Source organism: Colletotrichum tamarilloi, assembly GCF_030869305.1.
Source record: "Colletotrichum tamarilloi strain Tom-12 chromosome Unknown Scaffold_11.1, whole genome shotgun sequence".
In the NCBI taxonomy this organism is placed as follows: Eukaryota; Fungi; Ascomycota; class Sordariomycetes; order Glomerellales; family Glomerellaceae; genus Colletotrichum; species Colletotrichum tamarilloi.
In genome coordinates, this window is record NW_026849394.1 from 129,278 (window position 1) to 143,125 (window position 13,848).

Sequence of the window (13,848 nt, forward strand, 5' to 3'; positions counted from 1 at the left end):
CTGTCAAATACCGTACTCTCTCCAGCTACTTATTGTCATTAATGTATCAAGGTTGGTATAGTATGGAACATTAACAACAACAATCAGAAAGGAAGACCCATACAAGGCACAACCTGGGACTTCACAAGGACACTAATACACTGATTGCAGAAATTCTTTTGGCTATTATGAAACGCGATCCACGTCGGCCCAGCTAAGTGGCTCGTTCCTGTGAACAATACCGAACCGTCTCTTCCACAGACAAGGAACCCTTTCCCCCAGGCGTTCACTCCAATTCTGAGCCGGGCTACGGGATATTGGGGGGGGGGGGGGGGAAGTCGGTTCAACGTAGCACCGCAGGACAACTCTCCTAACCGCGCGCCGCCGCCCGCTTTCCGCCGCCCTTGCATGCACAGTAAAGCTCAGCCGGGCTCTAGTCTTCAGGCACTGCCAGGCTAACAGGTGACGATGCACATTATGGTTAGACGGAGGTAGTGTAAGCCCTGCAAGTGTGCAGATGCATCTTGGTACAGCGTACATACTTGGCATAACGCCTTGGAGATATCTGAGCTAAGCTGAATGCCGGCGGTGGCTACTCCATAGTCTGGACTGAAATACGTAAGGTAATCCACAAGCAACGAATGTCCACTTGCAGGGCTTGATTCATTCAGGCTATCCGAACGCATACATAGTAAACCTCGTGACCTTACGGATACTGCGTACAGCACCCTCCTAACAGAGTGTGACTCCCGAGACCAGGGCAAGTTTGAGAGGCCGACAAACCCGCCCAACCCTATCGTGCCTTGACACTTGAAGAATTTCCACCGCACGGCGCAAGGTGACGGGAGCTGGTGGACCCCCACGACCACAAATCGTCTCACCAGCCCCCAGGGGTGCCTTAGCGTCCACGGTCTCCCACGGTCTTGCGCCCCCTTCAGTGGCTTGAGCGTCGAGGGGCCCTGCACTTTGGACTCCTGAAGGGTTGGCTGTTTGTGCACTACGGATGGATTGCCTACGGTAGTAAGCAGTGCACAAACAGCGTCATCGAGCGAAAAGTCGATAACGAGTCAAAAACAGCAAAAGTCTCCAACGAGGGCAAAGAGGGCAAAGCCACAAAGCTACCATTAAAAGACGGCGCCCATGTTCGGCAGATCGTATAGGACGTGCACCGTCGTCCCATTTTCCCCACTGCTCACTGAGCCCAGACCTCACAGTCATCAGCCAATCAGTACGTGCACTCCCGACCGTTCAAGCTGCGATACGTACCTGCTGCAACTTATCCGGTTACCGTTAGGTTACTTAGGTTCTTACCTTAGCAGGCTTAGGTCCTCCGTTCACTCTGTTAAACCTCCAAAGGAATTAATTACCTGATACACTGGTCCAACCGAAGACGCGTTGAGCTGTCGCGCTTGTCGACCACCAACTACGATCAACGACAGAGCACAAGTCTGATCCTCGATCTGGCCTCCGCATTCTCACTGTTGGCATTCCTCCCATACATGACTTGCATAACCGATTGAGATGACACCTTCTAGCGCGAGGGTCAGGTCGCGCGATTCGGACTGGTGGTGATTTACAGTGGCTTTCTCATAATCCCTGTTCACCTAGTCGTGGGGTTCACATGAGGACAGGAACCCAACTACATGTCTACTTCCTTGTCAGTGTTGACGCGAAATCCGGCCACGATTATGGCGACCAAGAGAAAGTCCCTGGCACTTGAGAGGCCAGAGGATGAGCAATCCGAGGGCAAAAAATCAAAGTTGATCCAGATAAAAGGTCAGGTCAGGCATACGCTTCTACAACAGCACTATGATGTCGTGCAGACACTTCGCGGGTACCTGCTTTCTAAACTGCCAGGGTCTTCGAGACTTCGTCGCAAGAAGATTACAGCGTTGGGAAAAGACCAGGCACGGTGGGCACGCATTCAAGACCACGACATTGGACCGGAGCTTTCTTCGTTGTTAGACTCAACCTTGGTCTGCACGCAACACCGCCCTAAGGCACAAGCTGACTCTCGGTGGGCGCAATGGCGGTCCTTCTCTCAGAAAGCCGACGACTCGGCTGTGTCTCTCTCGGGAGGTTTGGCTCAAGCTACTTCCTCGCAGTCAGAGGTAGGCCACTGCTACGCGACCAATATGTCTCTAAGGCTGACCGTCAAACACAGATCGTTGACTTTGTGGTGTGGCAAATATTCAACAGACACGCTGCTTGGCCGAAGCACCTCCTCTGCGATGGGTTCAGGAGGCAGGCTCAGAACATTGCCAATGCAAAAGGCCACGGTCGCGACAGCGGAATTCAGGGGCTGATCGCAGTTGACCCGAATCACTACGTGCAGGCCCTAAAAGAAGCCCCTTGGCCACAAGTACTTATGCTGCTCGGGAAATCAGGCGAGCAGATCATGATAGATCTCCTCATTGATACGGCGATATTTCTCCCAGTGAGAGCTGGTCACGGCAATATGTACCAGCTCAGTGGTATCCCCATGTCAGAGACGGGCATAGCCGCGAACCAGGACAGCAAGAAGCAGACAAAAGGAGATGCCACAACGCCGCCACCCATACCTCAGGAGCGGCTCCCGTCTGAAATCAACCTTATCAGAAATCGCATGCTCTACGCTCGAGCTGCTCTCACCGCTAAGGGCACGGTTCAGTATGGACTGCGGCACATACGTAAGTTGACATTCGATCCAAAGACAAAGAGAGACTTCCTCTGACTCCGACCGACAGATGTTCTAAGTCGTTGTCCGCGTCTATCGTATCCAGAACAGGCAACCGCCGAAGAAGAGAGATCAAGAACCACACAGGCGAACGAGCGCAACACGCTGAAAGTCATGATGTATATCTTCCCTCGACAATTCGGCCTACACAACGCCTTCACCTCCAAAATTGACCACTCCAAGACGTCGCAAAAGTTTGCAGACTATACTCTCCGCGAAGACGAAATCTCGTCAACGTTCAAGGGACGGGATATCAAGCTTCCAAAGAGGCTGCGCGGAGACACAAAACGACTGGTGCAGAGGCTACAACTTCTCCACGGTCGGTGTGCTTACGCTGAGATACTGCGGCATTACTGTCCTTCTGCTGTTGACTTCAAATCCCGGAAATCTGTCTCAAAAAAGCCGGTGAAGCAGTCCAAGACACTTGATCCTGCACCGGTGGCGGGAAGAGACAACCATACAGCTGTTACATCTGGTGCTCCCAGAAATAGCACACATAGCCGCCCCAAGCTTCACCAACCCGCGGCGCCTCCGCTACTGCCCACGTTTGATGCGATCACTGACTTGGCAACTCCCGCAGCTCATGTTTCCGCATTCTGTCAGGCTGTACTGGCCAAGATCATACCAGATGAGATGTGGGGCACTGGTGAAGGCGGTACTTACAACAAGAGTCAAATACTGAGGAAAGTCGATCACTTTGTCAAATTGCGGAGGTTCGAGGCCATATCCCTCTGTGAGCTCGCAGACGGGCTCAAGGTAAGCAGTCCTCCGGTTCTAATGGATTCTGTCTAACGCATTCATCAAGATTACCAGTATGGAGTGGCTGGCGCCTCCAGGCATCAAAGCCCAGAAAACCAGCTTGACTGACATGAAGAAACGACATGAGATTATGAATGAATTTTTGTACTACATTTTTGATTCGCTGTTGATACCCCTTTTGCGCAGCAACTTCTACATCACAGAGTCGAGCTCTCACCGCTACCGTCTCTTTTTCTTCCGGCATGACGTTTGGCGATACGTCGCAGAACCAGCAATGGGGAGTCTTCGAACAAACATATTTGAGGAGATCAAGCTTGACCAGGCTACCGCAATACTCGACTCCAGGCGGCTGGGCTTCAGTCGTATCAGGCTTCTGCCCAAAGGAAAGGGTATGCGGCCGATCACGAACCTGCGAAGGCGAACAGAGATCAGGGGCAGGAGCTCTGTTCTCGGCCCAAGCATAAACACTGTACTGGGCCCGGTACATTCCATGCTCAAGCTCGAAACGGTAACCCTCATCATCCAATTTCTGTGTCATTCATCTAGTTACTAACGGCCTTTGTAGCAAAGCAATCCCTCCAGGCTCGGATCATCCATGTTTTCGGTGGGTGATCTCTACCATCGCCTAAATGCCTTCAATGCCAGATTTGGCGACCATCGGCCGGTATTCTATTTTGCCAAGGTAGATGTGCAGTCTGCCTTCGACACCATCCCTCAGGAGGCTGTGATCAGGCTGATGGACAACATTCCGAATGAAGAACAATACATCATCAAGAAGCACGTCGAAGTAAAAGCCGGATTACTGGATTCTCGGCATCAGAAGAATGCTGTATCAACAGTCACGCGGCGGTGGCATTCCATCGCCGTCACCCGCAACGATACCACTGACTTTTCGCAGCTGGTGGAGGGGCGTCTTGGCATAAACCGCAAGAATACCGTCTTCGTGGGAAACACCATGAGAAAGGAGCTAGAAACGGACGCGCTGATGGCTCTGATGGCATCGCATATCAAGCAGAACCTCGTCAAGGTGGGCAAGAAGTTCTACAGGCAGAAGAAGGGTATCCCCCAGGGCTCTGTATTGTCTTCAGCTCTGTGCAACTATTTCTACGCCGACCTCGAGGCGCAGCATCTGTCGTTCCTGTCTGAAGGGGAGGAGCAGGGAGAGGAGAGTGGAGAATGCCTGCTCTTGAGGCTGATTGACGACTTTCTTCTCATCACGACGGACCAGGCCAAGGCACGCAGGTTCGTCCGGGTCATGCATGGCGGACTACCCGAGTACGGCGTCGCTGTCAGCCCCAACAAGACCTTGGTCAACTTTGACATGGACCTGGGTGGTACGAGAGTAGCCAGGCTTCCGGATGGGGCTCAATTCCCTTATTGTGGACTGGGTATCGACTGTGATACCCTTGACATTGTCAAAGATCGAGGTCATATCAAAGATACAGGTAAGCTCTTCGTGTCGCCGTCGTAAGGAGGTAAGAGAAGCAGCGCCACGCAGTAAGCTAACCTTGCCATCAGTGGTTTCCAATGCGTTGACAGTGGACTACGGGAATAAGCCCGGTCAGAATTTCCAAAGAAGAGTCTTGAGTACGTCCCACAACCTTGCTTCCCTATAGCCAACCCTCACTCATTTGAAATTCGATTCAATCCCGCCAGCTAACCTCTACGTCATCTGCCACCAGACGCCTTCAAAATCCAGTCCCACCTTATGTTCTACGACACCAAGCACAACACCCTCAAAACCGTCATGTCCAACCTCCACAAGGCTTTTGCCGAGACGGCCGAGAAGATGTGGGCGTACTGGCGCTGTCTGCCAACCAATAAACGACCTGGTGACGGGCTCGTCATGCGTATGTGTATTCCTTATCCCACTCCAACATACCATACTTGCCTTTTTTCAATCCTGGCCTTTACTTTGACACCCTTTTGACTAACGACACCCATTTCGACTTCTCACAGAGACATTGGCCAAAGTAATCGACGTCGCTTACGGACTGCTCACGAGCAAGTCTCGGAGGGAAAAGTATCCAGAGTATGATTGCGCCGTGGAGAAGACGCAGGTTGCGTGGTATGTATTTCTTCCGCCCCTGACACATTGTTGTGGACATCCCGCCGTCTTACTGAATGGTTTTCTCAAAGGCTCGCTCTCGATGCAGTGAGGATGATTCTCGCAAAGAAACAGGCAAACTTTACGACGGTATTGTCATGGATCGATAAGGAGACAGGGCTTCTTGACGCCAAGAAGACGGCCCGGGCGAGGAAGTACGTACGAGGGTGAACAAACCAGAATAGTATCGTGGTGCAATGCACAAAAGGTCGAGGAGATTTTGGTGTAGCTTCCTCTGTGTATATTTATTCTGCGAGGCAGAATCCCCCTTGCCAGGTAAAACGGGTCGGATGGAACTTGAACTCTCCCGTCTTTGTCTTACTCGTTACTCCTCTCCTGCCCCTCTCCTGTGCCACAGATCATCTATCCATATTGAACACGTCGGTGGCCGTTGTGATGAAATCATAGGAAACTGCCTTCTCGTACAACCCGGAAACCATGTTGCTTGCTAGGCAGTAGTTAGACTCGCAATGTTGGTGCGATGCGAAAAATGCCGTGTGAGGCGAAAGCACCAGATTTATCTCCGAGGTGAAGTAACCTCCACACTGCCTTGCAGATATTTGAAAGCATACAAATCAATTTCCAAGAGTAAAGTTGACGGTTATCGAATCTCACATGGATGGTACCCAGCACTCCAGCCCTCTGTGTTTACTAATTTCAAAAAAATAATAAAAAAATAAGGGAGGGATTCAAAACAGAGCTACGACAAATGATCCTCGGAGAGATCATGAACGACCAAGGAAGATTCTTCCTGGAGAAACTCGCCGCAGCGTCCGAGTACCCAGATTCCCTCCTCTGCCAAGACGAACGACGGGCGACGCTGAAGGCACGCATCGAGCATTATGCCGAGAGGAAACATCAAGTATTTGACGAGGCCCAAGAGAAACGGAAGGATAATCCGTTGATAGTCGTTGACTTTGGCACGGGAAAGTCTCGATCTCCGGCGGCGGGGGGCGATTTCGATGTCGACGAGGTTGCCAACGATAAAAACAGTAGGGAGAAGGCCGACTTACACATCATACGCAACATCGACGACTTACGAAACAAGCTGGCCTGGCCGGATCCGAAGCAAGGCCCGTGGAAGTCTGAATACCTTGAAAAAGACCCTCCGTTACGAGTGATGTGAGTCCGCTCATCGAAAGCAATCAGGCGCAACAGCAAAAAGGGGCACTAATGGCAGCGTAACCAGCCTGCTAGAGCGCATGTGGCCTACCTCGCTGCTACTGAACCTCAGCGAAGACGTGCTGTTGGAGATCCTGACCTACCACCAGATCCCGGCTCACTTCCTGACCTTCGTTACCAGCGGCGGTGACTCCTGGAGCTTCGCCAGTAGCATGAGCTTCGCGGGCTTCAAGGGCTGTACGAAGACGCTCTCGGGCCCTGGTCAAGAACAGCCCACCAGCTTGGCGGTGCTAGGTCGTAGCGGTAGGCACATTCAGGTCTGCCTCACCTTATTCAGCATCCGCGAGTATCCCTCACATGCGCTGCCCCAGGACGCGGACCCCGCGAGAACACCGCGGTGGGAGACGCACTCCGCGGTCGTGTACGTCCATTTTGACATTATCGAGGGCACGGCGGTGTGGTTGCTCGCAAGCCCCCGATCGTATCATCCGGAAAGGGGTCACGGCACGCAGAACCTACTTTGGAACGCTTTGAAACACGACATGGCGAACGACATGAATGCGCTTCAGTCGCTTGACGTCCCCGAGCGATTCCGTATCAGCGTTGACAGTCTCCTTGCGGCCGCCGAGTGGTCTATCGGGATGTTTTCGCATCACGTCCAGGACACAGAGAAGAGGCTCCATGAGTTGGTGAGTCCGTCTCGCCACATAATGCGAGAGGCGCAGTAGAGCCGGAGCTATGCTAAGATGTCATGCAGACCAAGCCTTACGTCTATCCGTATGACGATGACGAGACGGTGGATGACAAGGCAAGCGCATCAATCCACGCCCAGGACCTTCGTAGAATGGCGTTCTTGATGGAAACTCGGCATGGTAGTGTCATCAAAGTTGAGAATAACCTTCGGGTTCTCCGCCGTCTCCGAGAGTTTTTCGTGGAAAATGTGGCCGGGCATCTCGGCCCTCTCAGAGATTCCCACGCCAATGACATCCGGACGCACATCAAAGGCTTTACGGAGAAGTTGACATTGGTAATGGCAGAGATCGAGGACTTGTTGGACAGGGCATCAGCACTGGATAAACTTGCGAGGAACAGAGAAGAATACGTACGCGGCGACTAAGAGTGTCAAATCAAGGGGAGCGAACGCTAAACGGCTTAGATTCAACGGTTGCAAGCGCATCACTCGACTCAGCAAATGAATACAATCGCGGTGCTGACGGCGGATGACTCGTCCGCGATGAAGCAATTGTCTTTCATCGCCCTGATATTGTTACCAGTCACGGTCGTATCGGTAAGCCAAGATATCCCCCGTCGAGCATTGCTGTTGGAAGAAAGGCAGAACACGAATGCGCTGATCGGATGTCGTAACCAATGATATTCTATGCAGACGGTTCTCAGTACGGACATTGTCAAGTTTCAGGACCTTTCGAACGAAAACGAGAATGCCACCCGAGGCACGTCCGAAGGCCCCATTCCGATATACAGTTTTTCGGTGGCGGCCTTTGGCACATGGGCGGTCGCCAGCGTACTCATGACTATCGCGACTTTGGTCATTGTCAAGCCGGCAGGGAACCGTAGGAGGCAAGGCAACGGCAGTGTAGACTGTGGGACGCACGAACCTCCCATGGAGAAAACGAGGAGATCTCGACTGATAACGCGATTGTCTCATGCGTGGAACATTCGAGACAGGTTCGACTCAGCCGTAGACTCTTCGTCCCGCAATGCCAGGCCCAGGCCACCGAGCCCGGCGACTTCGGCACTCGCGACTTCGATACACACGGCCCCGACGGTTGTCAAGATGGCATCAAAGTCGCGAGGAACCCCGGTAGTGGATATAGACGCTCCCGTGTGTGCCGAGTCCTCTCAAACTTGGCCATCGATGGGGTGCTGGCTGGGGGATGCTTGGAACACATTGTGGCGGTCTGCAAAGGATAAGGTGAACATGACGGAGATGGCGACGACACCTCTACCACGATGGGATAGTCGAAGAGACGAGGGACGAGAAGATGGGCAGAAATCGCGGGGAGAGGGTTCATGAGTGCATGGTGTCCTAGCATGTTGGTTTAAGGCACAAGGTTATCCGAAAGGTAATGTAAGGTAGGGTCGCATCGTCTAAGTGCTGGATTCGGAGAAATAGGATCGGGCACGGCAGATTGGCACATGCCAGATCCCCTCGGTCCCTTGCTACCCTCCGAATCTCCAAGGCTGCAAGGTTATCTGACAGGCTCAGCTCCTGTGAGCTGCATCTTTGTTTCTATGTTTCTTTTGTTGAATTGCCACTTTCGATGCGGACTCGGTGTATCCTGTATTGGCATGCTTGCGTTCCATTTGTTAACGGTCGAAGCGGTGGCCGAAGAAAGACGAAGCTCATCATGACCCGATGATAGATAAGAGAAGCAGACGAAGATCAAGCTTAGGCCTAAGATCGTAATGTGGCGGTGCTTCCACGCTCCGTACCCGTGCATGCATTGTCGTTTCTTTGAGAGAGCAGTTTCCCATACCTATACCATGTAGGAGGAGGTAAGGCACCTTCATGACGCTGATGCATAGGAGGTTTTAGCGAATCAGCCCACTATGTACACGCAGCTAGCGGGCGACTGAGTCCACCAGGAATGGCCCCCATGATTCGTCTTCCTTCGGATCCGACAGGGAGCCACCTCGCCTGGCCGATGATTTTCAGGGAAGGCCCCATCACCCGAGGCAGGTGCCGTGCAAAGATGGTAGCGGCCCGGGAAGCCTGCGTGGGGCGGGCCTTCCACACTCTTGCCTCTTGTGACCACACGACTGGCGGTGCAGGTGCAGGGGAAGCAGAGGAAGCAGTGGGCTCCGGCTCTTTCACAGACCGGCGGCCTGGTTGACGTCAGACGAAAAGATGCGGCGACTTTGCGTACCTTGCCTTATGCTCGTCTCCCGCCGGCTCAGCTCATCACGCTTACTACCTTACGCCAGCACGCCTTATTCGATTTAATTAGACAGAAAAACACAAGTGTAAAGCGCGAAAGGGACAAACGAGAGAGCAGCTAGTGAAAACAATACCCCTACCCTGTTTATTAGTTCCATCCGTCTACTTCCCTTTGCCCATTATCTCGCCCACTATCTTACACCCCGATACTTGATCCATCCTTGCTCGCATGACACTGCCATCCCATTCTCCTTCCACAATCTGCTACCTATTTGAGATCTCAGTTTTGTTTCCAAAGGGGCGAAACACATCTTGACTTGCCATGTTCTGTGGACGACAGGAGCACGCACACACTCACACCCACTCGCCTCATCCATAATTATCATCCAACTCACCCACACACGCCACACGTCGCATAATTTCAGCCCATCGCACTGCTGCTGGCCCGGGGCCTTTACCTTTGAACCCTCGTCTCTATCTGCCATTCCGACCACCTCGCTCCAATTCAAACCGGTTACGGGCTCTTGAACCATCCCGTTCTGCCCACTCGCGACAACCGTACTCGGGTTCGCTTTGGAAACGACATCTGACAACTTGGTCCAAGCACGCCGAAATCCACGAGGGCATTGGACCAAATTGTGTGGCAGACTCTTGTCAGACATCGGAACCATACCAACTATTCTCAAGAGGCTTCAAGTGTTTACTGCTTCCTTCCTCTCCCACCAGAAAATCCTGGTTGTGGCTAAGTCAGCGCCTCCGTCGCCTTTCCGTACTCGGAGACTCAGCCGTGTCTCGTTTGTCTCGTGTAATGTGCGAGTCAGACAGATACGCAGTTAGCTACAGCTAATGCCGTTTTATTTATACAACACTGCATCCTCCCTTCTTCCTACGGCTCTTGGCTCACCATCACCGATTACCATTAGGCGTTCGAGAGGTCTATTTCCTGGGGCAAAATACTATTTGCTGTAGTCTAAGGAAACTATCCAGACCGAGAGCAATATGGCAGCTGACATCACCACGCCACTGGGTATCCCAGGCCTCACCGCCCCGATATTAGCAAACGCTACAAAGCCTAGCCTTGCCAACATCAGCGCTCCCTTGCTTGCCACCATAGTTCGCGATAGCTACCGTGCTACCTTCAAAGCTCGCGTCGCCGCCGGCGAAGCACGACCTTTTGTACTCCCTTATGGTATCTTTGCCAGCTTCATCGTCCCCATCCTCTACTTGACCTTTCCGCACACCAAACGGCCGTGGCTTTACAAGGCAAGATGGCTTGTGCTAGCCTTCATCGTCATCTTCAACATTGACATCTTGCTGGGCACCTCTAGCACCAACATGTCCATATCTTATGCTAGCGGCCTGTCAGCCTTCTGGGGAATACTGTCCAACTTAATTATGCTGGTGTTCACGGCACCACAATTCGACTATGAAAGAGTTGTTCGGAGGAGGAAGGGTGTCACCACCCCAAACAGATCCAAGTCGTCTGCGGCTGGCGCAGCTCCAACAAACGGATCCGGACTCAGGAAGCGAGCTAGTAGCAAGAAGCGAAGAGCCGACCAAGTCACGGCCCCTGAAGTCAACCTCGAAGAGTACGAGTACTACTGGCAGACTTTCCCAGAGAATGGATGTTTTTCAGAGCGACTGGGTTGGGTTATCGACCTCTACACCAATTTCAGAGGAGTCGGTAAGGAAGCTCATTCCCCCATGCTAGAACGAGCTCTATATTAACGTAAATCAGGTTGGACTTGGGCTGTTTCGTCGGTTCCCAGTCCAGTTCCCCCGGAGAACCCTGGTACGGGTGAGCTCGTCAAGATGGATACCATTCCGTTGGAAACCTTCGTGGGGTGCCAGACCTACAAAGACGAGAAAGAGTTCTTGCGACGGAAGGTCATCCCCATCGCAATCTCCTATATGATCCTCGACATCGCCAAGGTTACCATCATGGAGGACCCATACTTCTTCCTCGGATCCGATTCGTTACCCCTTCCTGCACATCTCGCGGCTCTCCCACCATGGGCCTTATCCATATGGAGGCATGCTTCCGTACTCGGTATTCTCTACGCCGCACTCGTTATGGTCTTCTCCGTTCATGATCTGTTTCAGTACTATGTCCTCAGCAGAGTCTTCCCCATGCGGGGTGAGCTGTGGCAGTACTCCACGGTCTTTGGTTCCTTTACACAGATCTTGGACAGAGGCTTAGCCGGGTTCTGGGGAGCTTGGTGGCACCAGACCTTCCGACATGCTTTCTCTGCTCCAGTCAGTTGGGCTGTAAAACGTGGCTATCTCGAAAAAGGGGCGCGTAGCACAAAGGCAATTGGGATGTCTACCGCCTTCCTTCTTTCCGGCCTGCTTCACGGTTCCGGAAGCATCAGCGCGATCCCCGAGACCAAGTGGTGGAAACCAGCGCTTTTCTTCTGGTTGTCGGGGCTCGGCGTCCTCACTCAGCAAACGTTCTGTACAGCCATGAAGCCCCAGATTACAAAGATGCCTCGCACGCTCAGGAGAGCTGGGAACCTCTTATTCGTGCTCATGTGGCTGCACGTCACCGTCCAGCCGTTGGCCGACGACTTTTCGCAAACTGGCCTCTGGCTCATGGAGCCCGTCCCCGTTTCGGTCGTGCGGGCCCTCGGCTTCGGTCGCGGGGAGACGTCGTGGTGGAAGCCTGATATGGAAGCGATTGGACATTGGCATGTTGGACAGCATTGGTGGGATTCTGGGTTCAGCTACTAGAGAATCGGGCGCAAGCCCTCACCTCATGTTATGATACAAAGAAGTAATATGGTGGATTTTTTTATGTAAATAAACTTTAGGGCAGATAATCCTTTTCTTTCGCCTGCTGTGTCCCCTCTGAGTCGAGACCCCCATTTACTTTGACGTGATCTGCGCCTCCGCCCTCGTGCTGTTCTGTGGGATCATTTCCGGCGCGGAGCTTCTCGAGCCCATTCTCCTCCTCGGGCGTAAGTCTTCGGGGGACAATACACTCCTAGTGGTCGTTCTCCTGTATCTGTGTTGGTGAGCCGAGTATGTTGATCGGTGTAATAGGTCAGGAACACACCAACTTGACTACAATGTCTCTGTGAGCAAAGATTTGATTCATGTATGCCACCACGACAGACTTCTCTAGACCACAGATGGGGGTTCTATACCCGTACTGTATCCCCGAGAGGAAAAAGCTGCGCACGGTGGTGTTCATTTCGTGTGTCTCGAGCGTCCTGTCTTCTTGCTCGGTCCTTGAGTGAGCTTGGTCTGATGGTGATAAGTTCAGGCAGCTGATACCACCTGCTGTTTTCCCAGAGCTGGAGGTTGGGCGACTCCCGTCAGGGAAGGGAGGAGCTGTGAAATTTGATATCCATAAACGGTAGGTAGGCAAGCCTCAGCGGCTCGCACCTTCCCGCACATGACAACGAGGAAAGGGCGAAGGGTAGGTATATGGCCTCCGTCAAACCCATTCCCGTCACCAGCCAGCAGGCGCTCGTCTAGGTCGACGGGTCAGGTCGAACTGGCTGGGTGGCGGAGTGGTTAATGGTCAACGTCAATTATCTACGCCAACCAGCCTACTCGACGACAGGCTAAGCGCATACGAGTACCCCGAGTTCGAATCCCAGCATGAGCACCAAGAGATGTAGCCACACCGGTGGTGAACTCTTTTTTGAATGCTTTATAAATTGTCATTGCGTAGTTGGGCGAGTTTTTTGCGGGCTGATATATATACTCCTTACCTCGTATTGGGTGACTGCGACTACCATCTAGAGGTTCACTTTGCCACCGAGAGAAGGGACACGTGAGCCGACCAGTGGTGTTTTTTGTTTGGAAAGAGCGGCTCAAAGTTATCGCGAGCTTGTCATGCTTGTCATTTTGAAACACTCGCACCATACGAAGCCTACCCATCGCGGCACGACCACGTCACTTGAGCGAGACCGAGAATTATGATGTGTGCTGGTATGCTTGATTAATGCATACTACTGAAGCCTGATAACCCAGCTTTAACAACCCTATGAGCCCTCCCAGGCAAAACAATGAGAAAGAAAGGGGGTATCTGAGCTGAAAGGAGAAAAGCCATCCCAAACCCTAGTCTGTCCTAAACCTCCGCCCTTTTCAACGCCAGTCTGGCCAACTGCATTAGGAGAAAATGAGGGGCTTCTCGCAAAACCCAAAGTCAGTTCCAAACCAATCCAGACCCAATCTTCAGCGTACTGATGCCGAAGAATCCGACTCCGTGACGGGGAAAGAAAGAACCACCAATTGTCAATAAGAAGAAGACGTGAA

General features: G+C 52.5%; 5 protein-coding genes across 5 annotated transcripts; 4 read left to right on the forward strand and 1 right to left on the reverse strand.

The window, feature by feature from the left end:
* Positions 1 to 1,667: 1,667 nt before the first annotated feature.
* CTAM01_04554 (telomerase reverse transcriptase) lies at positions 1,668 to 5,732 on the forward strand (the record flags this gene model as incomplete). Its single annotated transcript, XM_060520584.1, has 9 exons — positions 1,668 to 2,090; positions 2,144 to 2,648; positions 2,706 to 3,451; positions 3,501 to 3,962; positions 4,020 to 4,899; positions 4,973 to 5,041; positions 5,137 to 5,304; positions 5,414 to 5,522; positions 5,594 to 5,732. 9 exons carry the CDS (start codon positions 1,668 to 1,670, stop codon positions 5,730 to 5,732), a joined length of 3,501 nt encoding a protein of 1,166 aa, XP_060384538.1.
* Positions 5,733 to 5,758: 26 nt separating this feature from the next.
* CTAM01_04555 (uncharacterized protein) lies at positions 5,759 to 6,013 on the forward strand (the record flags this gene model as incomplete). The annotated part of the gene is made up of 1 exon (XM_060520585.1): positions 5,759 to 6,013. The coding sequence occupies one exon, from the start codon at positions 5,759 to 5,761 to the stop codon at positions 6,011 to 6,013; it is 255 nt and encodes an 84-aa protein (XP_060384539.1).
* A 257-nt stretch (positions 6,014 to 6,270) lies between these two features.
* On the forward strand, positions 6,271 to 8,718 carry CTAM01_04556 (uncharacterized protein; the record flags this gene model as incomplete). The annotated part of the gene is made up of 5 exons (XM_060520586.1): positions 6,271 to 6,683; positions 6,751 to 7,372; positions 7,441 to 7,785; positions 7,840 to 7,971; positions 8,068 to 8,718. The coding sequence occupies 5 exons, from the start codon at positions 6,271 to 6,273 to the stop codon at positions 8,716 to 8,718; spliced, it is 2,163 nt and encodes a 720-aa protein (XP_060384540.1).
* Positions 8,719 to 10,581: 1,863 nt separating this feature from the next.
* CTAM01_04557 (uncharacterized protein) lies at positions 10,582 to 12,312 on the forward strand (the record flags this gene model as incomplete). The annotated part of the gene is made up of 2 exons (XM_060520587.1): positions 10,582 to 11,266; positions 11,321 to 12,312. 2 exons carry the CDS (start codon positions 10,582 to 10,584, stop codon positions 12,310 to 12,312), a joined length of 1,677 nt encoding a protein of 558 aa, XP_060384541.1.
* Positions 12,313 to 12,388: 76 nt separating this feature from the next.
* CTAM01_04558 (uncharacterized protein) lies at positions 12,389 to 12,775 on the reverse strand (the record flags this gene model as incomplete). Its single annotated transcript, XM_060520588.1, has 2 exons — positions 12,389 to 12,565; positions 12,638 to 12,775. The coding sequence occupies 2 exons, from the start codon at positions 12,773 to 12,775 to the stop codon at positions 12,389 to 12,391; spliced, it is 315 nt and encodes a 104-aa protein (XP_060384542.1).
* Between the last annotated feature and the right edge of the window lie 1,073 nt (positions 12,776 to 13,848).